Source organism: Mandrillus leucophaeus, unplaced genomic scaffold (genome assembly GCF_000951045.1).
Source record: "Mandrillus leucophaeus isolate KB7577 unplaced genomic scaffold, Mleu.le_1.0 Scaffold55, whole genome shotgun sequence".
Classification (NCBI taxonomy): Eukaryota; Metazoa; Chordata; class Mammalia; order Primates; family Cercopithecidae; genus Mandrillus; species Mandrillus leucophaeus.
In genome coordinates, this window is record NW_012105919.1 from 597,112 (window position 1) to 623,841 (window position 26,730).

The 26,730-nt window shown below is 43.3% G+C and overlaps 1 protein-coding gene across 1 annotated transcript in view; it reads left to right on the plus strand.

The window, feature by feature from the left end:
* Positions 1 to 11,344: 11,344 nt before the first annotated feature.
* ANKRD13A (ankyrin repeat domain 13A) overlaps positions 11,345 to 26,730 on the plus strand; it is a 28,802-nt gene continuing 13,416 nt past the window's right edge. The window contains exons 1-7 of the mRNA XM_011997852.1: positions 11,345 to 11,480; positions 12,467 to 12,591; positions 16,323 to 16,368; positions 18,266 to 18,409; positions 19,052 to 19,241; positions 24,256 to 24,322; positions 25,963 to 26,044. Coding sequence (XP_011853242.1) covers positions 12,502 to 12,591; positions 16,323 to 16,368; positions 18,266 to 18,409; positions 19,052 to 19,241; positions 24,256 to 24,322; positions 25,963 to 26,044 — 619 coding nt within the window. The 5' untranslated portion in view covers positions 11,345 to 11,480; positions 12,467 to 12,501. The remainder of the gene's footprint in view (positions 11,481 to 12,466; positions 12,592 to 16,322; positions 16,369 to 18,265; positions 18,410 to 19,051; positions 19,242 to 24,255; positions 24,323 to 25,962; positions 26,045 to 26,730) is intronic.

Here is a 26,730-nt window from a genome sequence, read left to right on the forward strand (position 1 = left end):
TTTGTATTTTTAGTAGAGACAGGGTTTCTCCATGTTGGTCAGGCTGGTCTCGAACTCCCGACCTCAGGTGATCCGCCTGCCTTAGCCTCCCAAAGTGCTGGGATTACAGGCGTGAGCCACCACGCCCGGCCGAGAAACTGCTTTTAAAGTATCCCAACAATTCTGGGAGGTATTGGTGCCCTGAAGTTTCAAGCTAACAAACTTAACAGGATGAGGATTTGTGATTATCTCTGAAATCTAGTATGGTTGTTCTTGTTGGCTTCATACATTTTATCCAGTGTCTTACAGACCTGGTTTTTGAATGACTCGAAATTGGTGCTATAATTTTCAAGAAATTGTAGAGGAAGAGGAGCGTTGGTTGTCTTACGGTTGACAAAAATTGAGACAGTTTAGCATTACTCCATTTGGTGAATGGGTACTGCAAGCTGTGTGCTTGCAACCTGCCGTATTTAAGGTGGTTGAGCCCCCACCAAGAGTCCAAAATTACCCTCTTTTCTTCTCTTTCTTTTTTTTTCTTTTCTTTTTGAGATGGAGTCTCGATCTGTCATACAGACTGGAGTGCAGTGGCGTAATCTCAGCTCACTGTAGCCTTTGCCTCCCAGGTTCCAGCGATTCTCCTGCCTCAGCCTCCTTAGTAGCTGGGATTACAGGCTAATTTTTGTATTTTTAGTGGAGATGGTATTTCATCATGTTGGCCATGCTGGTTTCAACCCCTGGCCTCAAGCAGTCCGCCTGCCTCTACCTCCCAAAGTGCTGGGATTACAGGCATGAGCCACTGTGCCCGGACATTTTTCATTTAAAAAGAATTCCAGATACGATAAACTTTTGTGAGAGTCATCGTTCTTAATTAGGTGACAGGGCAACTATTTAAGAGTTAAGGAAATATGACATATGCCCTCAGACTAAATGATTCACCATTAGGCATTTTAGTATACTGATAATTTAATTCCTTTTCTGTTACTAGACATGGTACAGAGGTAAAAACTCTAAGACTCAGCTAGGACACTTTAAAATTGACCAATTTTGGTTTTTAGGCATCTGCTTCTTTTGGTGCCCAGACTGGTCTTGAACTCCTGAACTCAAGTCATCCGCCTGCCTCAACTTCCCAAAGTGCTGGGATTCCAGGTGTGAGCCACTGTGCCCTGCCCAAATCCTGTATTCTTAACCCCTACTATACTTCTTTCAGTAAAAATGACTTTATTTCAAGATTATGGAGAATAAATAAGGAAGATAATGGACCTGAAAGTGCAGGCATATGGTAATTGGAAACAATATTTACCGGTAGCTGCTGCTATTGTAATCATCATTTGTAAACCTGGGGATTAAGCTTCTTTTCTCTATATTCCAGTTTTTCTACAAGGAAGATGTATTGATTGCATAATTAAAAACAAAAAATTCTTAAGGCCAGTTGCGGTGACTCATGCCTGGAATCCCAGCACTTTGGGAGGCTGAGGTGGGTGGATCACCTGAGGTCAGGAGTTCGAGACCAGCCTGACCAACATAGAGAAACCCCGTCTCTACTAAAAATACAAAACTAGGCCGGGCGCGGTGGCTCAAGCCTGTAATCCCAGCACTTTGGGAGGCCGAGACGGGCGGATCACGAGGTCAGGAGATCGAGACCATCCTGGCTAACACGGTGAAACCCCGTCTCGACTAAAAAATACAAAAAACTAGCCGGGCGAGGTGGCGGGCGCCTGTAGTCCCAGCTACTCGGGAGGCTGATGCAGGAGAATTGCATAAACCTGGGAGGCGGAGCTTGCAGTGAGCTGAGATCCAGCCACTGCACTCCAGCCTGGGCGACAGAGTGAGACTCCGTCTCAAAAAAAAAAAAAAAATAGCCAGGTGTGGTGGCATGCGTCTGTAATCCCAGCTACTCAGGAGGCTGAGGCAGGAGAATCACTTGAACCCAGGAGGCCGAGGTTGCAGTGAGCCAAGATCGTGCCACTGCACTCCAGGCTGGGAGACAGAGCGAGACTCCAACTCAAAAACCAAAAAATTCTTATCACCGCAGCAATAAAGTGGCTGTTTCCCTTAATGTTTTGTTTGCTGGTGAGTTTCTGCTGCCAGTTTTCTCATTCCCTCTGTCACCGGATTGAGACTTGGAGCATGTACACCGATAGCTGTAAGGATTTTTTTCCAGGTTTTTTGTTCCTGTTCCAGGAACAGCAACACAAGAAAGAATCAAGTTTATCCAGATGAAGAGGATAAGCACATGTTTCTGAGTGTGTGTGAGCCAGCCCCAATCCCACTGTCTCACTAATAGCGGGCAGTTGTGTAACTCTGCCAACTACGAGATTATTTCAGGCCTTCGTTTGATCAGCAGAGGCATTTAATAAAGTGCCTCTTAACCCATCAGCTCATTAATATTCAGTGGGGCCTTGAACTTGGTTGCTGAAGTTGAAACTATCTGTGTTCTGCTTATGTCATTTGCCACTTAGCAAATGTTAAACTTCTTTGGCCCTCTTACTGATGCTGAGACATGAACACTGAAGGGGACAGATACAAAGGTGAGTCAGTGTACCTTAGACAGGCTTGGAAAACCTGGGTTGTGTGAGGTGGAGGGTGGCAGATGACGCCTGACTCTAGAGCCAGGCTCCCTGTTAGGAAGCCAGCAGGTGAAAAGCACAGCACCTAGGTAAGAGGAGGACGTTCCTGGGGTTCCCACTACGGAGCAGGCCAGGTGAGGCCCCTGGGCACAGATTCACGTCACTGAGCCATGGACTAGGCATCCAAGATGAAGAGCCTAGAGCCTGCTCTCCGCATGTGCCCCCTTGGTCATCAGGGGCTCAGGCTCACCTTCGGAAACTGGCCTCAAGATTCCTGTTCCCACTGACTCAGGGTGGAGGCCCCACAGAGGACCAAGATGGTCTGAGAATGAAGAGGAGTGAGGGCGGTTGACTGTTGAAAGGAGGACTAGCCAGCAGCCTCTTGCTGGAGGCCCCCTAAAGGTAACAGTGAGTTTATGAAGCGCTTCCTGCATGCCAGGTACCAAGGCACAGGGGATCTGAGAATTCACTTGAGGCTAGTGGGGAAGCTGGAAGGGGCGCCCGGTTATCTGGTTCTGCAGCCTGGCCTCAGAGCTCAGCAGGAGGATGGAAAGATAGTAAAGAAGGCTTGATTGAGGAGGCTGAGATGAGGCAGTGCTTGAGGACAGGAGTTTAAGACCAGCCTGGCGAACATAGTAAGACTCCGTCTCCTTAAAAAAAAATTTTTTTTTGGCTAGGCATAGTGGCTCATGCCTGTACTCCCAGCATTTTGGGAGGCCAAGGCAGGTGGATCACGAGGTCAAGAGTTCAAGACTAGCCTGGCCAACATAGTGAAACCCCATCTTTGCTAAAAATACAGAAAAATAGCCGGGCATGGTGGCGGGTGCCTGTAATCCCAGCTACTTGGGAGACTGAGGCAGGAGAATCGCTTGAACCCAGGAGGCAAAGGTTGCAGTGAGCCAAAATTGCGCCGTTACACTCCAGCCCTGGTGATAGTGTGAGACTCTGTCTCAATTTTTTTTTTTAAGGCTTTTGAGCAAGAAAAGTGGATGGGCTGAAATGAGCAAATAGGAAGGAAACTCCTAAAGGAGGATGGGTATTTTTATTTGGGTATAACTCATGGCTAAAGAAACTTAAAAACCTAAATGATCAGTTTCAATTCAAAAGTGAATTCCAGCTGGGCGCAGTGGCTCACGCCTGTGATCCCAGCACTTTGGGAGGCTGAGGCGGGTGGATCACCTGAGGTTGGGAGTTCGAGACCACCCTCAACATGGAGAAACCCCGTCTCTACTAAAAATACAAAATTAGCCGAGCATGGTATATGCCTGTAATCCCAGCTACTAGGGAGGCTGAGGCAGGAGAATTGCTTGAACCTGGGAGGCGGAGGTTGCCGTGAGCTGAGATTGGGCCATTGCACTGCAGCCTGGGCAACAAGAGGGAAACTGTCTCAAAAAAAAAAAAAAAGTGAATTCCAGCTAAATTCTGAAAGTCCTTGTTCTCTGAACTCATATTATTAGTTGAAGATTCTAAGCCCCACTATTAACTGTAATGTAATTTGAGCAAATCCCTTTTAGGAAGAAAGTGACAGCTATATGAAACTACATAGTGTGGGCGTATGATAATAACAGATAACTCTTCTCAGCGCTTACTGTGGTGTCAAGCACTGTGCTAAGTTAAGGCCTTTCCCCTTGTAAGAACTGTAAGGTAGGTGTTTTTTTATTGTTCAGTTTTACAAGCGAGCACACTGAAGCTCAGGAGGAATTAAGCAACTTGTCAAACAGTACATGAGAGATTTCATTTTATGTATTATATATAAACATACACATTGATTTTCAAAACATTTTTATTGAGATATTATAGTTCACTTATATAATCTACATTTAAAGGTTATTCAATGGTTTTTAGTATATTTGCTGAGTTGTACAACTATCACTACTGTCAAATTTCAGAATTTTTGTTTTTCTTTTCTTTTCTTTTTTTTTTTGGTGTTGTTTTTGAGACAGGGTCTCACTCTCTTTCCTAGGTTGGCACGATCACAGCTCACTGTACCCTTGACCTTCTGGGCTTAAGCGATCCACCTCAGCCTCCCAAATAGCTAGGACTACAAGCCAGCGCTACCACATTTGGCTAATTTTTAAAGATTTTTTTGTGGAGAAAATGTGTCCCTGTGTTGCCCAGACTGGCCTCAAACTCCTGGGCTCAAGCAGTCCTCCCGCCTTGGCCTGCCAAAGTGCTGAGATTACAGGTGTTAGCCACTGCACCCAGCCTGTAACATTTTCCTCACCCGAAAAAGAAACCCCATACCTGTAACGGTCACTCCTCATTTCTCCCCAACCCCTCCAGCGCCAGGCAATCTGCTAACCTACTTCTTGTCTCTAGATTTGCCTATTCTGGACATTTTATATAAATAGAATCGTATGTGGCCTTTTGTTTTTTCTTTCACTTAGCATAATGTTTTGGAGGTTCATCTACGTTGTGGCATGTTTCAGGTACTTAATTCCTTTTTATCACTGAGTATATCCCATTGCATGGATGTACTATGTTTTGTTAGACAAAAATGTTTCTCCATTTGTCAGTTGATTGACATTTGGGTTGTCCCCACTTTTTGGCTATTATGAATAATGCTGCTGGGTGTATTTGTGTATGTGTTTTTGTGGGTTTCTTTTTTTTGAGACAGTCTTGCTTGGTTGCCCAGGCTGGAGTGCAGTGGCACGATCTCAGCTCACTGTAACCTCTGCCCCCTGGGTTTAAGTGATTCTCTTGTCTCAGCCTCCCTAGCAGCTGGGATTACAGATGCGCACCACCATGCCTGGCTCATTTTTTTATTTTTAGTAGAGATGGGGTTTCACCATGTTGGCCAGGCTGGTCTTGAACTCCTGACCTCAAGTGATCAGCCCACCTTAGCCTCCCAAAGTGCTGGGATTACAGGTGTGAGCCACCATACCCAGCCCCATGTATAAGTTTTTGTATGGGTATATGTTTTCATTTATCTTGGGTATATACCTTGGAGAGGAATTCCTGGGTCATGTAGTTACTCTACGTTTAACTTTTTGAGGAACTGCCAACAATTTATCAAAGTGGCTGCACTGTTTTACATTTCCACCAGCAGTGTATGAGGGTTCCAGTTTCTTCACATCCTTGGCAACACTTGGTATTACCTGTTGTTTTGTTTGTACCCATCCTAGTGGGTGTGAAGTGGCATCTCATTGTGGTTTTGATTTGCATTTATCTTATGATTACTGATGTTGAGCATCTTTTCGTGTGCTTATTGGCAATTTGTGTATCTTCCTTGGAGAAATGTCTACTCAAATCCTTTGCCCATTTAAAAACTGAGTTATTTGATTTGTTGAGTTGTAAAGGTTCTTTGTATATTCTGGATAGTAGGCCTTTATCAGTATGTGATTTGCAAATATTTTCTCCCATTCCATAGGTTGTCCTTTTTTTTTTTTTTTTTTTTTTTTTTGAGATGGAATTTCACTCTTGTTGCCCAGGCTGGAGTGCAATGGTGTGATCTCGGCTCACCACAACCTCCGCCTCCCAGATTCAAACAATTCTCCTGCCTCAGCCTCCTGAGTAGCTGGAATTACAGGCATGCACCATCACGCCCTGCTAATTTTGTATTTTTAGTAGAGACGGAGTTTCTCCATGTTGATCAGGCTGATCTCAAACTCCCTACCTCAGGTGATCCTCCCGCCTCGGCCTCCCAAAGTGCTGGGATTACGGCCGTGAGCCATTGAGCCCAGCCAAAATTTTGGTTTTTTGCATGTAGATATTCAGTTGTTCAAGCGGCACTTGTTGAAAGGACAGTTCTTTCCCAATGAATTATTTTGGCACCCTCGTTGAAAATAAATGACCATAAATGTGTGGGTTTATTTCTGGACTCTAAATTGTATTCCATTGACCTGTATGTCTGTCCTTATGCCAGTACCACATTGTCTTGATTGCTGTAGCTTTGTGTAGTACGTTTTGAAATTGGCAAACGTGAAATGTGAGTTCTCAGACCTCTCTCTTCAAGGTGGCCATTCTAGGTTTCTTGCATTTCCATATGAATTCTAAGATCAGCTTGTCAATGTCTGCAAAAAGCCAGCTGAGATTTTGATAGGAGTTGAATTGAATCTATACCTCAGTTTGGAGAGTTTTGTCATTTTAACAATACTGTCTTTTAAACCATGAGCATGAGGATGTTTTTCAATTTACTTAGGTCTTCTTTAATTTTATGGGTTTTTTTTTTTTTTTTTTTTTTAAAGATGGAGTTTTCACTGTTGTTGCCCAGGCTGAAATGCAGTGGTGAAATCTTGGCTCACTGCAACCTCCACTTCCCAGGTTCAAGCGATTCTCCTGCCTCAGCCTCCCAAGTAGCTGGAATTACAGGCATGCGCCACCATGCCCTGCTAATTTTGTAGTTTTAGTAGACTACATGTTGGTCAGACTGGTCTCAAACTCCCAACCTCAGGTGATCTGCCCTCCTCAGCCTCCCAAGTGCTGGGATTATAGGCGTGAGCCACCACACCTGGCCAGGTCTTCTTTAAATTTTTTTAAACAATGTTTTATGATTTTAAGAGTATGTAAGCTTTATATTTATTTTGTTATATTTATTCCTAAATGTTTTATTTTTTTGATGCTATTATAGATGGAATTGTTTTCTTAATTTCATTTTGAGTTGCTCATTACAAGTATATAGAAATATAATTGATTAGTTATTGATCTTGTGTCCTGCAACCTTGCTGAACTCATTTAATAGTTCTAATAGTTTTTTGGTAGATTCCTTATGATTTTATGCACAAGATCATGTCATCTTCCTTTCCATTCTGGATGCTTTTTATTTCTTTGTCTTGCCCAGTTGCCGTGGTTAGAATCTCTAGTACAACGTTGAATAGATGTGGTGAAAGAGGACATCCTCATCTTGTTCCTCATCTTAGAGGGGAAGCATCCAGTCTTTCGCCATTAACTATGATGTTAGTTGTGGGTTGTTTAGAGATGCTCTTTGAGGAAGTTTCCTTTTATTCCTAGTTTGTTGAGAGTTTGTTTTTTTTTCTTTTAATCATGAAGGGATGTTGGAGTTTTGTCAGATGTTTTTGCTGCAGCTGTTGAGATGATCGTGTATTTTTGTTTTATCCCGTGATATGGTGTGATACGTTAATTGACTATCTAAAGTTATACCATTCTTCTATTTGTAGGATAAGTCTCAGTTGGTCATAGTATAAAATACCCTTTTTATACGTTGCTGAATTTAGTTTGCCAGTATATTGTTGAGGATTTTTGCATCTACATCATAAGAGATATTAGTGTGTGGTTTTCTTTTCTTATGAAGCATTTGTCATCGGGATAATAGTGGGTTCATAAAATGAATTGAAAAGTTTTCCTTCTTCGTCTATTTATTGAAAGAGTTTGTGAGACATTGGTATTAATTCTTCTTTAGATGTTTCATAGAATTCACCAGTGAAGGCCAGACATGGTGGCTCATACCTGTAATCCCAGCACTTTGGGAGGCTGAGGTGGGCAGATCATATGAGGTTAGGAGTTCAAGACCAGCCTGGCCAACATGGCAAAACCCCAGTTTTACCAAAAGTACATAAATTAGCCAGGTGTGGTGGTGGGCACCTATAATCCCAGCTACTCAGGAGGCTGAGGCACAAGAAATCACTTGAACCTGGGAGGCGGAGGTTGTAGTGAGCTGAGATTGTGCCACTATACTCCAGCCTGGGCGACAGAGCGAGACTCAATCTCAAACAAAACAGAACAAAAAAACCATCTGGGCCTGCATTTTTTTGCTGGGCAGTTTTAAAATTACTAATTCAATTTCTTGTTATAAACTTATTCAGATTTTCGGTTTCTTTTTGAGTCAGTTTTGCTAGTTTGCATTTCTGTAGGGATTTATCTTGTTCATCTAAGTTGTCTAATTTGTTGGCATACAGTTGTTCATAGTCTTCTTTTATTTATTTATTTATTTTTGAGATGAAGTTTCACTCTTGTTGCCCAGGCTGGAGTACAATGGCACAATCTCGGCTCGCCTCAACATCCGCCTCCTGGGTTCAAGTAATTCTCCTGCCTCAGCCTCCCGAGTAGCTGGGGCTACAGGCATGCACCACCACGCCCAGCTAATTTTGTATTTTTAGTAGAGATGGGGTTTCTCCATGTTGGTCAGGCTGGTCTCGAACTCCCGACCTCTAGTGATCCACCTGTCTTGGCCTCCCAAAGTATTGGGATTACAGGCATGAGCCAACGCTCCCGGCCCATAGTTTTCTTTTATAATCCCTTTTATTTCTGTAGAGTTGCTAATAATATTCCATCTTTAATTCCTGATTTTAGTAACTTAAGTCTTCTCTCATTTTTCCCTGGTCTATCTAACTAAATGTTCGTCAATGTTGCTGACATTCTCCAAGAACCAACTTTTGGTTTTGTTGATTTTCTCTATTGTTTTCTCTTCTCTATTTTACTCATTCCCCCTCTACTCTTTATTCACTTATTGTTTTAAAATCACACTGTCACCATAATACAATTACAGCATTTTTTTTTTTCCACTGCCTTTTACTTCAGATGAGAGAGGTGCAGAAGGTCTGAAGAGTTACAGTTATCCAATAAAAGTGTGCTGCTCTGTCTTATCCATAGGTGCTCCTCTATGGTCCCAACTAGAAAAAAAGTTAACATTGTAATGTATTTGGCTTTTATTTTGTGCGTCATCTCTAACTGTTGCCTAGGAGTTTGAGTGTTTTTTGTTTGTTGTTGTTGTTTTGTTTTGTTTTTGAGACGGGAGTCTCGCTCTGTCACCCAGGCTGGAGTGCAGTGGCGTGATCTCGGCTCACTGCAACCTCTGCCTCCCGGGTTCAAGCGATTCTCCTGCCTCAGCCTCCCGAGTAGCTGGGACAATATAGGCGCTCACCACCTTGCCTGGCTAATTTTTGTATTTGTAGTAGAGATAGGGTTTCACCATGTTGGTCAGGTTGGTCTCGAACTCCTGACTCAGATGATCCATCTGCCTCGGCCTCCCAAAGTGCTGGGATTACAGGCGTGAGCCACCGTGCCTGGCTGAGTTTGAGTGTTAATCCTTACTCTGTGCTTTTAGTTTTGCTCTGGGGTGTGAATTGTAGTAAGTAGTTTCCCCTTTCCCATGATAAACATTTTTACACACCTCCCCTGTGGCAGGTAGTGTGCTAAACCTAGCACCTTTCATTTCGATTGAATTTGTTAGGTAAGAAAATACTTAGTTTATGTAATAGATGTGTAGGAAGATAATGAGTTCGCTAATTATTTCTTTCCTGCTAAACTTCAACTGAATTCATAGTTCATAAGTTCATCATCTTGTTACTTTTAAGAAAATATTTAATGCAAGTTAGAGACTAGAGTAAGAGAATCTAGAAGACGTTAATATGACTTGGATGCTACCCTTTGGACTTCTCCATCTCTTTGGTGCGATGGACAAGTCATAACCTTGGGAAGAGTCAGGGAATCATGGGAGATATGTGGACTGGGCTCCAGGAGATAGGAAGGTATTTTAGCACTGGGGGAACACTGAGGCCTGGGATTGGTCCAGGAGGACTTATATTCAGCTAGCAGATGTCTTCAACCATGTTTCTTATTCCTCAGTAAGAGTTATCTTCACTATAATAGCCATGACGTAGTTTTCCCAAAACAGGGAGGTTTGATAGCTATTGGATTGTGGCAGTTTACCCATGATCCTGCTTCACTTTCGTAAGTGGCACTTTCTGTGTATCTTCAGAGACTGCAGGAGTAGTACCTGAATAACAGCTAGCATCTCAAATAAAAATAAAGCACATTTTCTAAGATGTATTATGGCATTTAAAAAGTTTTTACAGGCTGGGCATGGTGGCTTATGCCTTTAATCCCAGCTACTAGGGAGGCTGATATGGGAGGATCTCTTGAGCCCAAGAGGTCAAGGCTGCAGTAAGCTGTGATCACGCCACTGCACACCAGCCTGGGTGACAGAGTGAGACCTTGTTTAAAAAAAAAAAAAAAAGTTGTACCTTCCAAAAGTCCATGGCAGTTTATAGTATCCTTGAAAGAACTTTCAGAGTCACATTTTTGCAGGCAGCGCCCAGGCCTTGAGACTTAGCTCACACTAGAGAAATTGCTGCATGGCTCTGGAGACGCGGTACAGGTGCCAAAAAGGGGGCAAGAGTGGCAGAATAGGAATGAAGAGGTAAGAGCCAGGTGTGCATGTCTAGCATGGGGAAGAAAACCCTCGATGGGATGGACGGAAGTGACGCATGTGCGCTTGCCTATTTCTCTGTGAGTAGACCCACATACGTGCCCGGCAGATCATGCTTGTGGTCTGAAGGACCCACACATGCTGCTGGAGTTTACGTGCTACTTCAGGGCGTGTGGAACTCAATACACAATAATGAGAGTGGAGTTTTGGTGGGAATCCAGCTAGAGAATGTAATTTTATTCTGACCCAAATTATCTTCTGTGCTTTCAGTTTTGACTGAAGTCCTGTACTTCCTGTTCTAGACTTGAATGCTGATATGTGCTTGAGAAATCCCCCATGTTCTGTGTTGTCCTGTGATTGCATTTCATGAAAGCTCCTGGCCTTATTTAGACTTAATTTAAGTGCTGTCAAGAGCTTAAAGTTGTGTTGGATGATCTGGGGCCTGTTGCCAACATTTATTTATTAGGCACTTAACTTGACAGAAAAAGGAATTCAGTAACTATCATCTTTATATATAATCCCCAAATTCGTATTTTAATTGTGCCCAAATGCAAACATAACCTTCTTACATGTGTTGCTCTAATTAATGCATAAATATGTTTTCCATTTTTTGTACTTGAAATATCTGTCAAACACATTTCCCTATTTTAATGTAATACATCCAGTTATATAAATGCCCGTGTTTCTTTCACAGAATGTGGAGGCTGTGGACCCACGAGGTCGAACATTACTGCATCTTGCTGTTTCCTTGGGACATTTGGAATCTGCTCGAGTCTTACTCCGACATAAAGCAGATGTGACAAAAGAAAATCGCCAAGGATGGACAGGTAAGTATACTTTTACAATAATTTAAAGTCCTTCTGGGCAACATGGTGAAACCCTGTCTCTACAAAAAAATACGAAAATTAGCCAGGTGCGGTGGTGCATGTCTGTAGTCCCAGGTACTAGGGAGGCTGAGGGGGTAGGATCACCTGAGCCCAGGGAGGTTGACACTGCAGTGAACTGTGATTGCGTCACTGCCCTCCACCCTGGGCAATAGAGCGAGACCTTGTCTCAAAAAGAAGGTCATTCATTTTGGTTTATCTTTCTGAATAAAGGCCAGTCTCAATCATACTTTTCCTCAGAGTCATCTTTATCTTAAGATTTCTCTCTTGGGACAAAGGATGGGGACAAGGAAATGGGAGCCCAGGATGATACAGGTTGTGTCCCAAGCCAGAAACCCTCGGTAGAGAATGACTCCTCATCCAGAAATAGCTCTCAGTGCAAACTTCTTCCACCGTACATGAACATGGAGGCTGGTTTTCCCTTGAGGAATATGGTTACCTCCATTGAATCCATCAAAATAGGCAAAAATCAAAAATAAATTGTGGCTAAAAGTAGCCTCTTCCTGGGAAATCCTGGCATTCCACTTGTTCGTAAGCTCTTCTACCATTGGTCAGAGTAATTTTGTATTGACTGAGCAGGGATACGGTAGGCCAAGCCCTGCCTGCCAGGTCTACATATAACCACAGTTACATGTTGTGTGATCGTATAGTTAAAGCCAGCTCTCTAAACACATTGTCAGGATTTCGGAACCAGTGGTAAGAAGAGGGGTGGGGAGAGGTGGAAGGGGTTTGATCAAGATACTAAGGGTACTCTATGTTTTTTACTCAGTGAAGAGCTAGCAATCAGAAGTCATGATCATCATGGTAAGGTTGGACTGCAGCCCTTTTCTTCTGAAGAAAATACTGTCTTTGATCTAGATACTTTTTCAGCCTGGTTTTGGAATTTGTCAGAGAGTATGAGAATTAAATTTCACCCTTTTGTTTTCCAGTTTTACATGAGGCTGTGAGCACTGGCGATCCTGAGATGGTATACACAGTTCTTCAACATCGAGACTACCACAACACATCCATGGCCCTTGAGGGAGTTCCCGAGCTGCTCCAGAAAATTCTCGAGGTATTCATGAAAATGTGTTCAGGCTATAATCTGAGCTAAATGCTGATACAATTACTGGAGACACAGTTTGACATCCTTGTGTGCCTTCCTAAAGAGTTTTCTGATTCATGAATATGAAATACTGAATACCAATCACATTGTTCCTTGCCCTTCTAATTTGTAGAAGTGTGAGGTCTTTCACAAATTACACTTCTAAGTCACTGGGCTTACCCTTTTAAGTACTATTTAAAGATTATAATTCAACCAGGCATAGTGGCTCGTGCCTATATTCCCAGCACTTTGGAAGGCTGAGGGAGGAGGATTTGCTTAAGCCCAGGAGTTTGAGACCGGCCTGGGCACCAAACAAAGCAAGACTCTGTCTCTAAAAGAAAAATTAATCAGACATGCTAGTGCACACCTGTTGTCTGAGCTACTTGGGAAGAGGCTGGGGTGGGAGGATTGCTTGAACCTAGAAGGTTGAGGCTGCAGTGAGCCATGATCACACCCCTGCACTCCAGTCTGGGCAACAGAGCAAGACCTAAAATAATAATAACAAATATAATAATAAAATAATAAATGATAATAAAGTAAAAATTAAAACTTAAGGAAAATGGACAACAGTTAATTTGTTTAGGTGCCTGTTTTCTTGAAAGTAGCCTCCTGAGCATCAATAATCTTAAGGAAGTTGTGATAAGCATCACTTACTATGCAGGGATTTTCAGATCCTGTTAAGGCTCAGAGGTCCATGTGCAACTTTTCCTTGCCAGTCTTGTCACTTCTAGCTATTAGTATTTTGAGACCTTTGTCCATTGCCCTAATTCATTTATAGAGAAAAATTAATAGCTCTATCAAGAAAAGGAACAACTTTATTATAAATAAGACAATCAGCCAGGCGCGGTGGCTTACGCCTGTAATCCCAGCACTTTGGGAGGCTAAAGCAGGCAGATCATGAGGTCAGGAGTTCGAGACCAGCCTGGCTAATATGGTGAAACCCCGTCTCTACTAAAAATACAAAAATTAGCTGGGTGTGGTGGCATGTACCTGTAGTCCCAGCTACTTACTCGGGAGGCTGAGGCAGAAGAATTGCTTGAACCCAGGAGGCGGAGTTTGCCGTAAGCCGAGATCGTGCCACTACACTCCAGCCTGGTGACAGAGCAAGACTCTGTCTAAAAAAATAAAAATAAGAAAAAGACAATCGTTGGTCATTTTTTGAGCCATCTTTAAAAAGAATTTCTTTTCTTTTTTTTTTTTTTTTTGAGACAGAGTTTCACTCTTATTGCCCAGGCTGGAGTGCAATGGCATGATCTCAGCTCACTGCAACCTCCGCCTCCCAGGTTCAAGTGATTCTCTTGCCTCAGCCTCCTGAGTAGCTGGGATTACAGGTGCGTGCCACCACGGTCAGCTAATTTTTTGTATTTTTAGTAGAGACAGGGTTTCATCATGTTGGCCAGGCTGGTCTCGAATTCCTGACCTCAGGTGATCCACCCGCCTCGGCCTCCCAAATTGTGGGGATTAGAGGCGTGAGCCACTGTGCCTGGCCTAAAAAGAATTTCTAAGCTAAGTCGTGCCCAAGGTATTCATTTCCCATATATACTACAGTTAAATCTCCCATAAAATATGAAATATTTGTATGCATTGTTTTAAAAATAGGTGTGTATTTTTGAGTGTGCAAAGATAACATGGATTTCTTGTTTTCTTCCTAACTTAACTGCAGGAGGAACTAAAAACATCATCTGCCCATTTGGCAAAGTAGAAAATTACTTTTTTAACATGAGGTCACCCTTCACTTAAAAAATTTAGTGTCGGCCGGGCATGGTGGCTCATGCCTGTAAGGCCAAGGAGGGCAGATCACGAGGTCAGGAAATTGAGACCATCCTGACTAACACGGTGAAACCCCGTCTCTACTGAAAATACAAAAAATTAGCAGGGCATGGTGGCGGGCACCTGTAGTCCCAGCTACTGGGGAGGCTAAGGCAGGAGAATGGTGTGAACCTGGGAGGCGGAGCTTGCAGTGAGTCGAGATTGCGCCACTGCACTCCAGCCTGGGTGACAGAGCGAGACTCATCTCAAAAAAAAAAAAAATTTAGTGTCAAGGATTTTCATTTTTTCACTCATATTGGTCCATTGCGATGGACTGCACTGAATTGTATTCTTTGCTTTAAGTTATAGAGAGCCCATAAATGACCTGTGTACTTAGCGGCTCCAGAAGCTGTCATTAATGTCTTGTCTTTCAACAGCATCTCCTTATAACATATGCCAGCCTTTCTTACCACCTGTCTCTTGGAGGTTGTCTTTGCTCATCATTAGAATGCTGGCAGATTTTACTCCAGGGTAGATTCTTGGCCCTCCTGCCCTGTGCTTTGGTAAAAATGATGGAAAAGCCTTGCAAGTGTGTAGGAACAAGAAGAACACCTGAAATTTCTAGCATTTCTCTTCTTGAAGGGTAACTTGGATTTCTGAGTCTTTAGGAACCTATAGGAATGGTAGGTAAGAAAATAATCCTAAACAGGGCTGCTCTGGTGGTTTAAAACTTTAGAAAGCCAAATTCTACATGTTTCAGAGGAAAGTGGAGAAAAATGTTCTGTTAACTGGAGGGAAAATCAACTTCCTGAGGAAGTGAAGTCTAGCAACCTCTTTCAGTTTCACAGAGCAGTTCAATAAGTAGGAAGCACTTGCCAGTACACAAAGCCTTTTACAGTCAAGTTCCTCGTTGAATGGATGGAATTGACATTCCCTGCCCTTTGCCTAGAATAGATGGTTACCCATATTGCTTGGCAGTGCTTAAGCCCATCTTCCCAGGCTCATCTTTCTCTTACTGTTAGGAACCTGACTGGATCCCTGAATCAGGTTTGACTTTTATCCCCTCCAGTCCTCTTATCCTCTTTCTTTCTGTTCACTTTCTTTCTTTCTTTCTTTTTTTTTTTTTTTTTTTTATACGGAGTCTGGCACTGTCGCCTGGGCTGGAATAGTGCGATCTCGCCTCACTGCAACCTCTGTCTCCCAGGTTCAAGTGATTCTCCTGCCTCGGCCTCCCCAGTGGCTGGGATTACAGGCATGTGCCACCATGCCCAGCTAAGTTTTGTATTTGTAGTGCAAATGGGGTTTCACCATATTGGCCAGGCTGGCCTCGAACTCCTGACCTTAACTGATCCACCCACCTCGGCCTCCCAACATGCTGGGATTACAGGCATGTGTGAGCCACTGCGCCCAGCCATCTGTTCACTTTCTTAACATCTAGACATATTTTATATCGAGGCAAAATAACACTCTAATATATAATAAGTAATGGGCTTACACTTGTTTTTTTTTTTTTTTTTTTTTTTTTTTTTTTTTGATATACTATCTCGCTCTGTCACCCAGGCTGGAGTGCAATAGTGCAATCTTGGCTCTCTGTAGCCTCCACCTCCTGGCCTCAAGCAATCCTCCCACCTCAGCCTCCTGAGTAGCTGAGACTAGAGTGAGCCACCATAGGCAGCTACTTTTTGTATTTTTTGTAGAGATAGGGTTTCACCATGTTGTCCAGGCCGGTCTCAAATTCCTGAGCGCAAGTGATCACCCGCCTCAGCCTCCCAAAGTGCTGGGATTACTGGCATGAGCCACCTCACCCGGCTAGGGGCTTACATTTTGTTTCTTCTTATTTTCTCTTTTCTTTTTTTTTAAACCCAGGGTTTTTAAGAACCCTGTTAACCCCTGCTTATGTTGTGTTGATAGTGCCAAGGGTAATCTGTTTTAAACCTTTGTCTTCCCTTCAGGCTCCGGATTTCTATGTGCAGATGAAATGGGAATTCACCAGCTGGGGTGAGTGGCTGTGGGCTTGTTATTTATTTCTCTTTCTAAATTTACTTAGCTCGCATGTAGGTTTATTTTTCCTTTGTAAAAGTTACGTGTACTTTTTTTTTTTTTAATCAAGGAAATACATAGTGAAGAATAAGGAAAAATAATCACCGATAGTCCCATTTAAACACAACTGTTAATGCTTTGGGTGTTTTTCATCCAGTCTTCCCCCCGATGCATAGGACTTTTCCTCCCAAGCATTCATGAAGATAGTATATAGGCAGTTTCATTTCCTCCTTTTGTCATTTATAGCTGCCATCTGTATTATTAGTTTTAAAATGTCACTTTATTTTTATTTTTTTGAGACAGAGTCTCACTCTGTTGCCCAGGCTGGAGTGCAGTGGCACAACCTTGGCTCACTGTAATCCTCGTCTCCCAGATTCAAGCGATTCTCATGCCTCAGCCTCCTGAGTAGCTGGGATTACAGGTGCATGCCACTGTGCCCAGCTAATTTTTGTATTTTTAGTAGAGAGTGGAGTTTCACCATGTTAGCCAGGCTGGTCTCAAACTCCTGAATTCAGGTGATCCACCCACCCCAGTCCCCCAAAGTACTGGGATTATAGGCATGAGCTACCATGCCCAGCCTGATTTTTGTATTTTTAGTAGAGATGGGGTTTCATTATGTTGGCCAGGCTGGTCTCGAACTCCTGACCTCAGCTGATCCACCCGCCCCAGCCCCGCAAAGTGCTGGCATTACAGGCATGAGCCACTGCACCCGGCCCAAAATGTCACTTTAAATTGCTAGAATTTTAATAAGTAGATTTACCATAATTTACTAATTTCCTTATGTGATTTAGCTCGATTCTTTTAAACTTGTTATTCTAAACAAGTTGAGGTGAATACTAGAATAGCTTTTTTTTTTTTTTTAACAAAATGGATATATTTCTCTAAAGTATTACATAGGCAATTGACTGACAGTATATTTCCATAGATGTTCTACTTTTATTTCTTGTAGATAAGTTAACGATAACTCCTAACTTCCAAGTTTCAGCTGCTTCCATTTCCAGACTTCCCTTTCAGGCAAGAAGTCATATTTGTATGAAATGTTTAAATGACATAAAAGTACATAATATAATAGAACTTCAGATTGTTTTGAGAAATGAAATTTTTTTCTAAGGTACATAGTCACTCTTATTTCAGGTTTTGTTAAAAAGTGGCATACTTAGGCTGGGTGCGGTGGCTCACGCCTGTAATCCCAGCACTTTGGGAGACTGAGGTGGGAAGATCACCTGAGGCCAGGAGTTCAAGACCAGCCTGGCCAACATGGTGAAACCCCGTCTCTACAAAAATACAAATATTAGTCGGGCATGATGGTGGGTGCCTGTAATCCCAGCTACTCGGGAAGCTAAGGCGGGAGAATTGCTTGAACCCAGGAGGCGGAGGTTGCAGTGAGCCAGGATCTTACCACTGCACTCCAGCCTGGGCGACTGAACGAGACTCCGTCTCAAAAAAAAAAAAAAAGTGGCGTACTTTAGACATTTGATATCCTGAATGGTGGATATTACAATATGGTAGGCCCCAGCCATATGGCAAGAGTTGCATATGTGAGTGAGGAAGGCCAGACGGACAGACCCTATATAGTGGGGACAGACTCCACTATAAAGTGGGGCTCATTTCGGGATCAAGAATACTCTTGGGAAATTTATTTAGACTTTTTTTCTGATGAATGAAATGGAAGGTTCATTTTTATTTTTCAAGAGTGATTTCCTGTATGGTAGATATGACAGCCAAGACGTCCAGTTGTTTGATGGTCACCATCTTGCCACTCCCCTCCTTTTGTTAAATCAGAATCCTGATTTCCTGGCTTAGGTGTTCTACTTGGCCCTTGAGTTTTTCTCAGTGGTACACTTCTCTCCTCCAGTGCCCTTGGTTTCTAGAATATGCCCGAATGATGTCTGTCGCATCTGGAAAAGTGGTGCCAAACTGCGCGTTGATATCACATTGCTGGGATTTGAAAACATGAGCTGGATAAGAGGGAGGCGTAGTTTTATATTTAAGGGAGAAGGTGAGTGACTTCTCTTGTAGTAATCACTGCTGAAGCGAAATTACAGGGTGATTTTTAACCATCAAAATGCTTTCACATTCATGTGCCTTTTCTGTCTGATCCTTTCTAGGGCATGTTTTTTGGTTATTCTTATTAATTATTCAGCTCTCCATCCCTGTCTTTGTTCTTGTCTGGCTAGTTCTCCTTCATGTGTCGTTTACCACCCAGAAGTTACCCTTGTGATGTGTCTGCTTCACTTTCCTGAGCCTTTGAGCACAGGCATTCTGTGTGTATCTCTGTATAACCCTCCATAATCAGGCATGAGAAATGGCATTGCTCACCCAATGTTGTGCATACATAATTTCTATGAATTCTGTAATAATATGTTTTATAAAGGACATTGATGGAATATAGTGCTAATAAGAATGCAAATTATTTAAAAATTCCGCATCTTTGGGGAAGATGGCTCAGAGCTTCCTATGTATTGTGGAAAGCTGGTCAGATAGGTGCAAATAGGTAGTCAATAATCAGTATACTGTAGGTTTTATCAGCTAGCACCTGGGAGGACACACATGAAAGATGATGCATTTTAACATACGAAGCTTCCTTGTTTTTGCATCTTCCCTGCTTTGTGCTTAGTTATGTCTTTGTTTCCATTAATAGACAACTGGGCAGAGTTGATGGAAGTCAACCACGACGACAAAGTAGTCACCACCGAACACTTTGACCTTTCTCAAGAAATGGAGCGCCTCACTCTGGACTTGATGAAGCCAAAAAGCAGGGAAGTTGAGAGGCGGCTTACAAGCCCAGTCATTAACACCAGCCTCGATACTAAAAATATTGCTTTTGAAAGGTACAAATTTAGACTCTAAATTTTAAGGTCTAATCCCCATGCTGCCATCTTGAGTGACATGTATGTATGAATTGGAAATTATGGATGGATTGGGTTTTTTCTAATATGACATAATAAACACTAGTGGGTTTTAAGATTGATCTCTAACCAATAGAAATTGTAGCTGACACTCGACACCGTCCATCATTTTTATAGCACATTGGTTAAGTCTTCTAAGACTTAACCAACATGAAGAATATGAATAAATGTCTTCTTTTTCTTTTATGTGCCCTTTCTAGTGGCTTTTACTTGAATCTTACTTTTGTCTTGATGTTTATGGATCCACAACACTCAGTCCCAGACCACGGAGCTTGGAGTTTCTGGAGGTTAGAATTGACCCAGTACTGAGTTCAGTTGTACTGATTTTGGTCAGTCAAATTCACACTTACTATATAGTTAAATGTTCGTTTGGTTTTTTTTTTTTTTAACCCACCTGTGAGGTTTAATGGTTTAGAGCAAGACTCTGGAGGGGATTTAGTTCTGTTCCAGACTCATAAAGAATTCTCCAGAGAGGTCTGTGCCTTGGTTAATCCAGATGAGAACACCATCACTGGTCATGTGCCTCTGGGCCACATGGAGGGCTTAGAGGGCCTTTGAGTAGAGGCTGTCAAAGCTGTTTGCCTGTTTCTACAGTGGAGAACACTGACCCGATGGAGTCCTACGAGCACTAATGGTATTTGCCTAGGATGTCACATCCAGCTTTCTGTAAGCCAAAGTAGCTTAGCCTGAGAAAATGGACACTATTATCCTGATAATATTTGCCTAGGATGTCACATCCAGCTCTCTGCAAGTCAAAGTAGCTTAGCCTGAGAAAATGGACACTATTATCCTGATGGTATTTGCCTAGGATGCCACATCCAGCTCTCTGCAGCCTAAGTAGCTTAGCCTGAGAAAATGGACACTATTATCCTGGACTTAGGCCTTCTTTTCTCTTGATGAATATAACAACTGTCCTCTCATTATATTTTTCTTTTCTTCTTTTTTCTAATATAAAATTGGTTAGTAAATTTGTTTAGTCAAGCATAAAGCTTGTTAAGTATCCTTTTCTTCTAATTTAGATTGAGCGGTGGAATTAGGACATCTGTCCAGGGCTGCTGCTAGGGCAGGAGGGTAGCATCCCTGGAGGCAGGGTCAGTCCTCTTCTGCCAGCCTCCTTGCACCAGCCTGGCCAGTTGACATTCGCTGTCTTTTGGGGACAGCAAAATTTAGGGACTGACTGGATTTCCCTTGGAGGATCGTGGAAAGACATTTCCAGGCTTCCGTGTACCCCTCTGCAGGCAGGGAGGGCCCCTTCAGCTTAGGGCTCTGTTTGTAACCCCAGAAGGCAGAGGAGGCTGCCTTTTCTGCCACTGTTCATCTGTAGGCATGAGAGGGGGAGGAGCTGAGTGCCATCCACAGGGCTCCTAAATAACTGTGTGACTTTGGGCAAGTGGCCTCATCTCTCCAGTTTTGTTTCCTTAGCTGAAAGAAATAATGGAGTGAATCTGGAGATGAAGTCTCCAAAGTCCGGGACTCTTAAAATGTCTTGAGAAGAGACATTGTTCCTCATATTGTTCAACAGCAGAGTTGCCAGAGTCATTGTTTGTTGAAGTGTGATTTATGAAGAGAGCGTGATAATTCCTGGCTGTTACCCCACTGAGTGTAAATGGGAAATGATAGCATATTCCATTTGCACTGAGGACTAAGGCACATTTTTGTATTTTTGCGCCCACAGGGTTTTCTTCTTTTTTTTTTTTTTTTTTTTGAGAAGGAGTCTCGCTCTGTCGCCCAGGCTGCAGTGCAGTGGCGCGATCTCGGCTCACTGCAAGCTCCGCCTCCTGGGTTCACGCCATTCTCCTGCCTCAGCCTCCGGAGTAGCTGGGACTACAGGCACCCGCCACCACACCCGGCTAATTTTTTTGTATTTTTAGTAGAGGCGGGGTTTCACCGTGTTAACCAGGATGGTCTTGATCTCCTGACCTCGTGATCCGCCATCTCAGCCTCCCAAAGTGCTGGGATTACAGGTGTGAGCCACTGCGCCCAGCCCCAGAGCCCACAGGGTTTTCAGAGTGCTCAAGCTAACTCTCTTGCAACTGACAGTGTGTTGCTGAGAGAATTTTTGGAAGATAGCTGCTTTGTTTTAATGGTGCTCAGAATTAAATGTGCGCTTGTCATGCATTGAGCAAGAATTGAGCCAATCCTTAGAATTGATACCACCTACAAAAAGAATATAGCTGCTTTTGAATGTGAGGTTTGTTGGTACAAAAAGTGTGTGAATTTACTTCTGATCAGAGGTGTGAGTATTCATTTGATTGAATTTGGAAGGTGTGGCCTTCTCTCATTTTCTTTTCTTTCTTTCTTTTTTTTCTTTTTTTTTTTTGAGATGGCTTCTCGCTCTGTCGCCCAGCCTGGAGTGCAATGGCATGATCTCGGCTCACTGCAACCTCCGCCTCCCGGGTTCAAGCAATTCTCATACCTCAGTCTCCTGAGGAGGTGGGATTACAGGCACCCTCCTTTGTGCCCAGCTAATTTTTGTATTTTCCTAGAGATGGGGTTTCGCCATGTTGGCCAGGCTGGTATTGAACTCCTGACCTCAGGTGACCCGACTACTTTGGCCTCCCAAAGTTCTGGGATTACAGGCATGAGCCACCACACCCAGCCCCCTCTCTCATTTTTTGATGGTCACTTTTGTCCACTTTTTTCTAACCTGTTACTCAGAGCTTATGTGGGCAAATTAATACCCTGCCCTGATGAATGTTTGGCCTGCAGTATATACACTGTGGTTGCAGTTTGAATTTTTCCCTTCTCTGAAAGATTACGCTTGCCCACCTCAAACAAAATATTCCCTGCCACCTTCAGAGCCTTTCTCCAGATTGTGTAGCAACCACCAAGACACAGTGCCTGTGAAGTGGCCTTTGGTGTGGTGGTCTCAGTGGAGACAGGCAGAGGTGAAAATGGCACGAGAGGGAAGCCAGGTGTTCTATCGTCTTCGGGTGCATTTGCATGCAAAGTTACCAAGGGCCACAGAGTCATTAGGAGATTAAAATTTAAAACAGGGTATGAACATTGGGTTGAATAACTAAACTGCTTCCAAGAGTGGAAATGCTGGGCCGGGCTCGGTGGCTCACACCTGTAATCCCAGCACTTTTGGAGGCCGAGGTGGGCGGATCATGAGGCCAGGAGATCAAGATCCTCTTGGCTAACATGGTGAAACCCCATCTCTACTAAAAATACAAAAAATTAGCCGGATGTGGTGGTGGGCGCCTGTAGTCCCAGCTACTTGGGAGGCTGAGGCAGGAGAATCACTTGAACCCAGGAGGTGGGAGGTGGAGCTTGCAGTGAGCTGAGATTGTGCCACTGCACTCCAGCCTGGGTGACAGTGTGAGACTCCATCCCAAAAAAAAAAAAAAAAAAAGAGTGGAAATGCTGAGGGCAGTAGAGGCAGGATTGCCGAAGGAGCAGAGGTAACCCAGTGAGGAGCTTGGTAGTTCCTTGAGAGAAAAGCATAGTGCCGTCTTCCCAGAGTGTATGAAGGGTGAGATGGAGCAGACGTAGCCATCCTTCCATCCATCAGAAGAGTCTGTTCCAGAAAACAGTGACTTCCTGTGCCAAGACATCAAGTGACTTAAGCAAACAAGGAACTGAGGATTGAAGGAAAAAGACTATCTCAATTTTCTGGTATTGATGATAAATGGGGACTGTGACTTATTAATCAATTGAGTCTGGTTCCTTACCTTCTCCCTGTGACTGTTATCTTGTTTCTGAAGTGTAAGTTGGAGATAGCATTTGGTATAATCCTGTTAGGATTCCTCTGTTTCCATCCATGGGTCATGCTGTCCTAATTATAGACAACTAGTAGGAAAATGGAGCTCTGATCTCTCCTGTTCTGATGGGCTAAAATACACACGTAAACTCATTATACCATCTGGACTAATTTCACTAACCAAATCCCATTAGAAGAAAAGCAAACTATTTGGAAACACAAAATGCAAATAACCACATATGTTCTTTGTAACGTGGCTGACCTGCTGCCGTTCCCTGAGCTTCCTGCATGACGTCCCAACTCACTCAGTGGTCAGAGCAGAAGTCAGGCTGTTGCCCTAACCAAGGCCAAGAGGAGCTGGGATGTGATGTCCTAGACAAAGGGTAGGGCTGGTCAGGGGTCCCCTGTGAGAAGCAGCGTTTCCCAGGGCAAGCTGCTTTGAAAAAGAATCAGAGCCTTCTGACTGCTCTTGGCTCCTAAATACATTTTTTTTCAGGAGTATGTTGAGTTGAATAACTGAGATTTTGGGCATATTACCAGTACTGCATCTGCCACTGGAATGCTGAGCTACTTTAAAAGGAGTTCCACAAGATGGAATTAACAGCTGGGCTAAAAAAAAAATCTGTTTTTCACATCCTTTCCCCTGCTGCACCAAACCTGCCCAAACATGTGACTCATAGCCATTTTGCAGGCCTAATGGCATCTCTAAGCAGCTCACCACAGTGATGAGTTCCTGGCCTACCTGGTCTTTTGCAAGGAACAGGATGGTCTGTGCCTCATTGTTCTAAGAATTCCTCGATTGAGATGTGGCTACTTGTGGAGATCTCACCACTGACATCTATGTCCCCAGTTAAGATGACTCAGATAAATGCTCTGACCTGGTTACCACCTTGTGGTGAGCCCTTGGATGTTGGTCATCTTCACTCACTTGTTTAGGACTGCTGTGCAATAAATGTCACCACCTTTGTCCTCAATGCTGGCAGTTTTGTAAAGAAGCCAAGATTGGAGACTTTCTATGCCTCGGGTGAGGCAAATTGATTAATAACTGTGGGAGGAGGGTGGGGGTGCACAAGCCATCTGTCAGTGCTAGCCGCCTTCTGTGGACAATAGGACCATGATTTCTAAGTGTCCTTCACTAACTTAAGCTGGGGGGAAAAAACTATAAAGGCTGCAGATATAAATCTGAATGGCATATTGTACATGTAGAAATTTGTGGTGTTCACTTTTTATCAGAACTAAATCCGGATTCTGGGGCTGGAGGACAGATAAAGCAGAAGTTGTTAATGGTTACGAAGCAAAGGTAAAAGGAAACTCTTAAAATAAGATTTAATATAGCTATTTAGCTTCTATGCAAATGAGGAATCTGTTCCCATTTTTTTCATGCATCTGTGCCATGGAGATGCTCTGGGGAATGAGAAGTGTCTAATGTGTCTCTCACTTGGATTTTTGATTTTGTCGTATTTGACTTTCAGAAAATGGGATAGCATGCCCTGAGGAGGTCTGTAGCTATGCCAAAGAGAAACAATATTGTAGAGAAATGAGTACGGGTACCAGTTGTTCTGGTAGGAATGACAAGCTAGTCATTCCCTTAATTATTAAAAAGAAAAAAAAGAGGAAGAATTAGACTTCACATGTGTTCAAATATTGTGTAGTAGCTTTTGAGTCTCTTTTCTGTTAAATCAGCTTAATTGTAGTCAGCAGGCTCACAGCCCATTTGCATGACATCAGTGCGCTTAAAACATAGTTGTAATTGTGGAGACGATTGTCGATACAGTCATCTGGCATTTTGTCATCTGGAAAGCTCTGTTTCTTGGCCTTTCAGTCCCACAGTACAGCAGGGCTTGATGGCTTTTGGTGATGGAGCCCAGTGCTGCAGGGTCCTCTGGTGGCCTCTGAATGAGCAAAGAAAGTTTACGTCATGCTCAGCAAGACACATTTAGAGCACTTGTCCTAGTGCTGAGTGTGTTTTCTGCAGCTTTCAATGTTGGGGCTCCTCACGTGGCATATAGAGAGAATTCTCTGTTAACTGTTATGTTTGATTTTCTAGATGACCATATTCCCCAGTTATCCTTGATAACAGAGCATTTACTCTGGCAGTTACAATAATTTTTGTCAGTGCGTGGAATGCCTTTTAAATAGTGACTTGCTGGTTTTCTCTAAAGCTCGTAAGTCTAGAGAACCTTGTGTTCATACCTTTCTCTTCTGCCCAGCAGATGGCTGTCTGAGTCATACTAGTATTACAAGATTACTAGTATTACAAGATTACCAGGGGTGCAGTGGCTCACGCCTGTAATCCCAGCACTTTGGGAGGCCCAAGTAGGCAGATCACTTGAGGCCAGGATTTTGAGACCAGTGTGGCCAACATGGTGAAACCCCATCTCTACTAAAAATACAAAAATTAACCAGACATGGTAGCACACACCTGTAATCCCAGCTACTCTGGAGGCTGAGGCACGAGAATCGCTTGAACCCAGGAGGCGGAGGCTGCAGTGAGCCGAGATCACGCCACTGCACTCCAGCCTGAGCAACAGAGGGAGACTCTGTCTCAAAAAAAAAAAAAAAAAAAAAAAAATTTACCAACAGAAGTACAGGATCCTGGTTTGGGTACCTTAGTTTAATAGAAACCCAGGTGGAAACCTAGATTGCAGGGCATTTGTTTGAGACTGTTTAGCCACAGCAGGACAAGCAGGAAGATGCAGCCTGTCACTGCTAACTCCTCGGTATTAAAACTGTCAAATACGGGAGGTAACTGCTGATGCATTTTTCAGTTGATAGTTTATATACTTTCTCTGAAGGACCCTAATGATAGTTAACCATTTCTGATTTTTATTTTGCTGGATTGTTTTCTGTTTTTTTGCTTCAGCATTCTTGCTTTTGCTGTGCTTATTTTTGGAGTTTTGATTCCCTGTGTCACTGTTTTCTTTCGCATACACCTCTCAGGTTTACACAGTAAACAACGTGAATGTGATCACCAAAATACGCACAGAACATCTGACCGAGGAGGAAAAAAAGAGATACAAAGGTAATCACCACCACCCTACCACCTCCTGTTTTGTTGTTATTTTTTAAGCCTAGAGGGAACTCTTTGTTGGCTCTGTTAAGTTTAGGGTTAATGTGATTGGGATGTGTTAAACCCAACGCTAACTACTTCTCTTTTTTTTTTTTTTTTGAGACAAGGTCTCGCCCTGTCACCCAGGCTGGAGTGCAGTGGTGCGATCTCAGCTCGCTGCAATCTCTGCCTCCCGGGTTCAAGTGATTCTCCTGCCTCAGCCTTCTGAGTAGCTGGAATTACAGGCACCCGCCACCACACCTGGTTAATTTTTTGTATTTTCAGTAGAGACAGGGTTTCTTCATGTAGGCCAGGCTGGTCTCGAACTCTTGACATCAGGTGATACTCACTTGCCTCGGCCTCCCAAAGTGCTAAGATTGCAGGCATGAGCCACCGTGCCTGGCCCCTAGCTTCTTTTTATAAAAATTTCTGGGCAGGCATGGTAGCTCACGCCTGTAATCCCAACACGTTGGGAGGCCAAGGCGGGCGAATCACCTGAGGTCAGGAGTTCGAGGCCAGCCTGACCAACATGGAGAAACCCCATCTCTACTAAAAAAAATACAAAATTAGCCAGGTGTGGTGGCACATGCCTGTAATCCTAGCTACTCAGGAGGCTGAGGCAGGAGAGTCACTTGAACCTGGCAGGCGGAGGTTGCAGT